Below are 2,786 nucleotides of genomic sequence, written 5' to 3'. Positions count from 1 at the left end.
TGAACATCTAAAAAGCAAGATTTATATATTTTTTTAAATGTTGATTGCATGTGGAATATTACTGTAATGCACACATTTGAATAAAATGAAAAACCTTCATACATGACCAACATTAGTTGGCTCTGTGACACTATAGAAAGGGAAAATAGGTCACCTAAAAATAAAAAAGCAGCTGCATTAGATAACATGGAGTAAAGATGGCTCCAAAGCCTCTTTCGAGAAAAAGCCAGATTCTGGTCATATTGAAATAAAAACAAGTTACTAACTAAGGTAGCATAACCATAAAGACATAAACCCATTAAGGAGAAATCACAGTAGCCTCCTTTTTCCACACAAAGCCCTCGCAACTAACAATCCCATCCTCACGTGTCTATATGTCACTTATAGTCTTAGTCCCCATTCGACTCAACAACCTTCTCGGTCAGTATCTCCTGGAAGGTCGAGAGCTGTTTCATCTGCTCCGTCTGCATGGAGTGTCTTCTCATCAGCTTCTTTTTCATCTTGAAGTCCGGCCCCCGTTTAGGTGAAGCAGGGGCCACAGGGACTAGAATCTTGTGACCAGAGTTGACCGGGGATGTGGGCTTCCCGTTAGCCCTTATGTCCGGGATAGGCCTCTGGGGGTTGATGTTAAGTGGAGGCAGAAAGCCAGGCCTGGTGTGTGAAATGTGGTCCAGGAGCAACGTCCCAGAGCCCCTACGCTCCAGGAGACCATGGGGCCGCCTGCGGATGGTGATAGGGGACACCGAGTTGGGGATGCTCTCCAGTGACTCCCGAGAAGAGCTGGTGAGCAGTGACAGGGGCGAAGCGTTGTACTTCCGTCTTTCCACTGACACTCTGCCTGAGTCTGGAGACCCAGGAATGGACTCGGGACATAGGTGTGTGTCTGACTCATAGTGTTCCATCCGGGTGAGTTTGGGGTGAGCCAGGGCACGGGCTGCCACCGCCCCCGGTCCTCCTGCAGTTTCCTGGGATTCTGGTGCAGTGTTCCTTCTGTACAGGATTTGATGCTGCTGGACCTTGTCGGCCCAAGATGAGCCACAGAAAGCAGCACAGTCTTCGGAGCAAGACCGGTCGATGAGCATGGGCGAGCAGGGGTCATGGGTCTCGATACTGTGCCGGCGAGACAAGAGAGGTCTGCCAGGGCCCGAGATAGACAAACCGTTTATCTCTGTGACAACCCTGCTGACCCCACCAGCTTCCTCCCCTGAGCCACTGTTTGCAGTGTCTTGTTGGACACCGCTGAGCACCGAGGGCGCCACCAGACCCCAGGGCTCTGAGTTCAACCTCTTTAGAAGCTTGCGCGGGGGTGGCCTCTTGTCCCCCGGAGGTCGAGCTGAAGGTAAGGGTAAAGCCGAGGTCAGCGCAAAGCTAAAGATTCCCACCTCCTCCTCCGCTTTCTCCACCGCAGGAGAGTTGGAGGTGCGGATCTCCACCTCAGAAGGGGACATGCAAACCGGAGAGGAATTGTCCACCAGAGCCGGAGAGGGTGGAGAGTTTAGGTACTGCTTCGTTTTTTTTGTGCCTGAGGGCGACGTATCCGTGGTGATGATGATCACTTCCTTCCCCTTGGCCTTGCAAGCATCCAGAAGAACCTGCAAGGTATCCCGATCGCCCCGGTTGATGGCATGGACCAGGGCCGAGGACCCAGAGTAATCCTTGAGGCTTGGGTCAGCTCCGTTCTCCAAGAGTAGTGACACAACCTCCTTTCCTGCCTGCTCGGCGCAAGCATGAATCAAAGCGGTCCGTCCAGATTTATCAGGGATGTTGGGATCGGCACCTTTCTCCAGGAGGTAGCGTACCATCCTCTGCCGGGTCTGGGAGTCATCGTAACTAGCTATGCAGGCCGCCGAGATGGGGGTCTCACCGCGGTCGTTGCCCTCATTGATGTAGGCACCTCCCTCCAGCAGCAGGCGGGTCAGTCGCAGTTTGCCCTGAAAGACTGCTTTGAGGAGAGCATTTCCCTCGGTGTGGAGGGCAACTCCATCTCCCATGGTTGTCCCTGGAGCTTCTACCTCCTCCACTCAGTCCTGCTGCAGCCTGTTAGTTAGCTTAGCATTGACTAGGCATGCTGCGCAAGGGGCTGGACAATCTGAGGACAAACAATGTTGTAGTAAAGTAAATGACCTATGCCACGACAGACAACTCTTTGACACTAACTTTCAGAAACATGTCATTCCTGCCTGTTAGAGCTTGAATCAAGTTACTACAAATGTGACATTGAATGATCGTTACGATGATTGAGAGAGACAGGTTACGTGTTTAAAAATGAGAGAACATACAAAATGAAACTATTCCAGAGTTATGATCCTCTCTACAATAAAATGCCGTAAAAGTGCTAATAGTCTATTTATTATTGGAGCTATGATGTGTGAACATTTTGGGGAGGCCTGGGCTAGCCTTATTAGATAATTGTCATGACAAAAAAAGAAGATCACATCATCAAGAGCTTGACCCTTTATTTCACTTGCAACCCAGCATATTTTCGACACCACTCAACACATCCTTATGAGGAAGTATGTCTTCTTAGCATTCACACCACATTGAATTGCTGAACAATTTATGCAAACTCATAAAGAAGGCATAATATGCTGTGTACTGTGTGTGCCAAGCAAGACTAAGGGGGCCAAATGCTGAATGAATGAACTACAGTTAACTACTGCACTTGCTAGCAAAAGGGAAGCATGCACCAAATCTTGGGTTGCTGTAGCATGTTTTAAAATGGTACATTATGGGTGGAATACAGGGACAACAAGATTGAAGTAGAAAAATATGAAGGAAAACATATT

The 2,786-nt window shown here is 49.3% G+C and overlaps 1 protein-coding gene across 1 annotated transcript; it reads right to left on the bottom strand.

The window, feature by feature from the left end:
* Positions 1 to 389: 389 nt before the first annotated feature.
* On the bottom strand, positions 390 to 1,991 carry ankrd34a (ankyrin repeat domain 34A). Its single transcript, XM_084669576.1, has one exon. The coding sequence runs from the start codon at positions 1,989 to 1,991 to the stop codon at positions 390 to 392; it is 1,602 nt and encodes a 533-aa protein (XP_084525702.1).
* Between the last annotated feature and the right edge of the window lie 795 nt (positions 1,992 to 2,786).

Source organism: Hypomesus nipponensis, chromosome 2 (genome assembly GCF_054491055.1).
Source record: "Hypomesus nipponensis isolate SF chromosome 2, ASM5449105v1, whole genome shotgun sequence".
Classification (NCBI taxonomy): domain Eukaryota; kingdom Metazoa; phylum Chordata; class Actinopteri; order Osmeriformes; family Osmeridae; genus Hypomesus; species Hypomesus nipponensis.
Note: the sequence above shows the minus strand (reverse complement) of the source record. Positions and strands in the feature narration are given on the sequence as shown.

What these genes read in the sequence shown, in the direction of transcription:
- ankrd34a (XM_084669576.1), bottom strand. Translation starts at nt 1,991, where the DNA reads ATGGGAGATGGAGTTGCCCTCCACACCGAGGGAAATGCTCTCCTCAAA.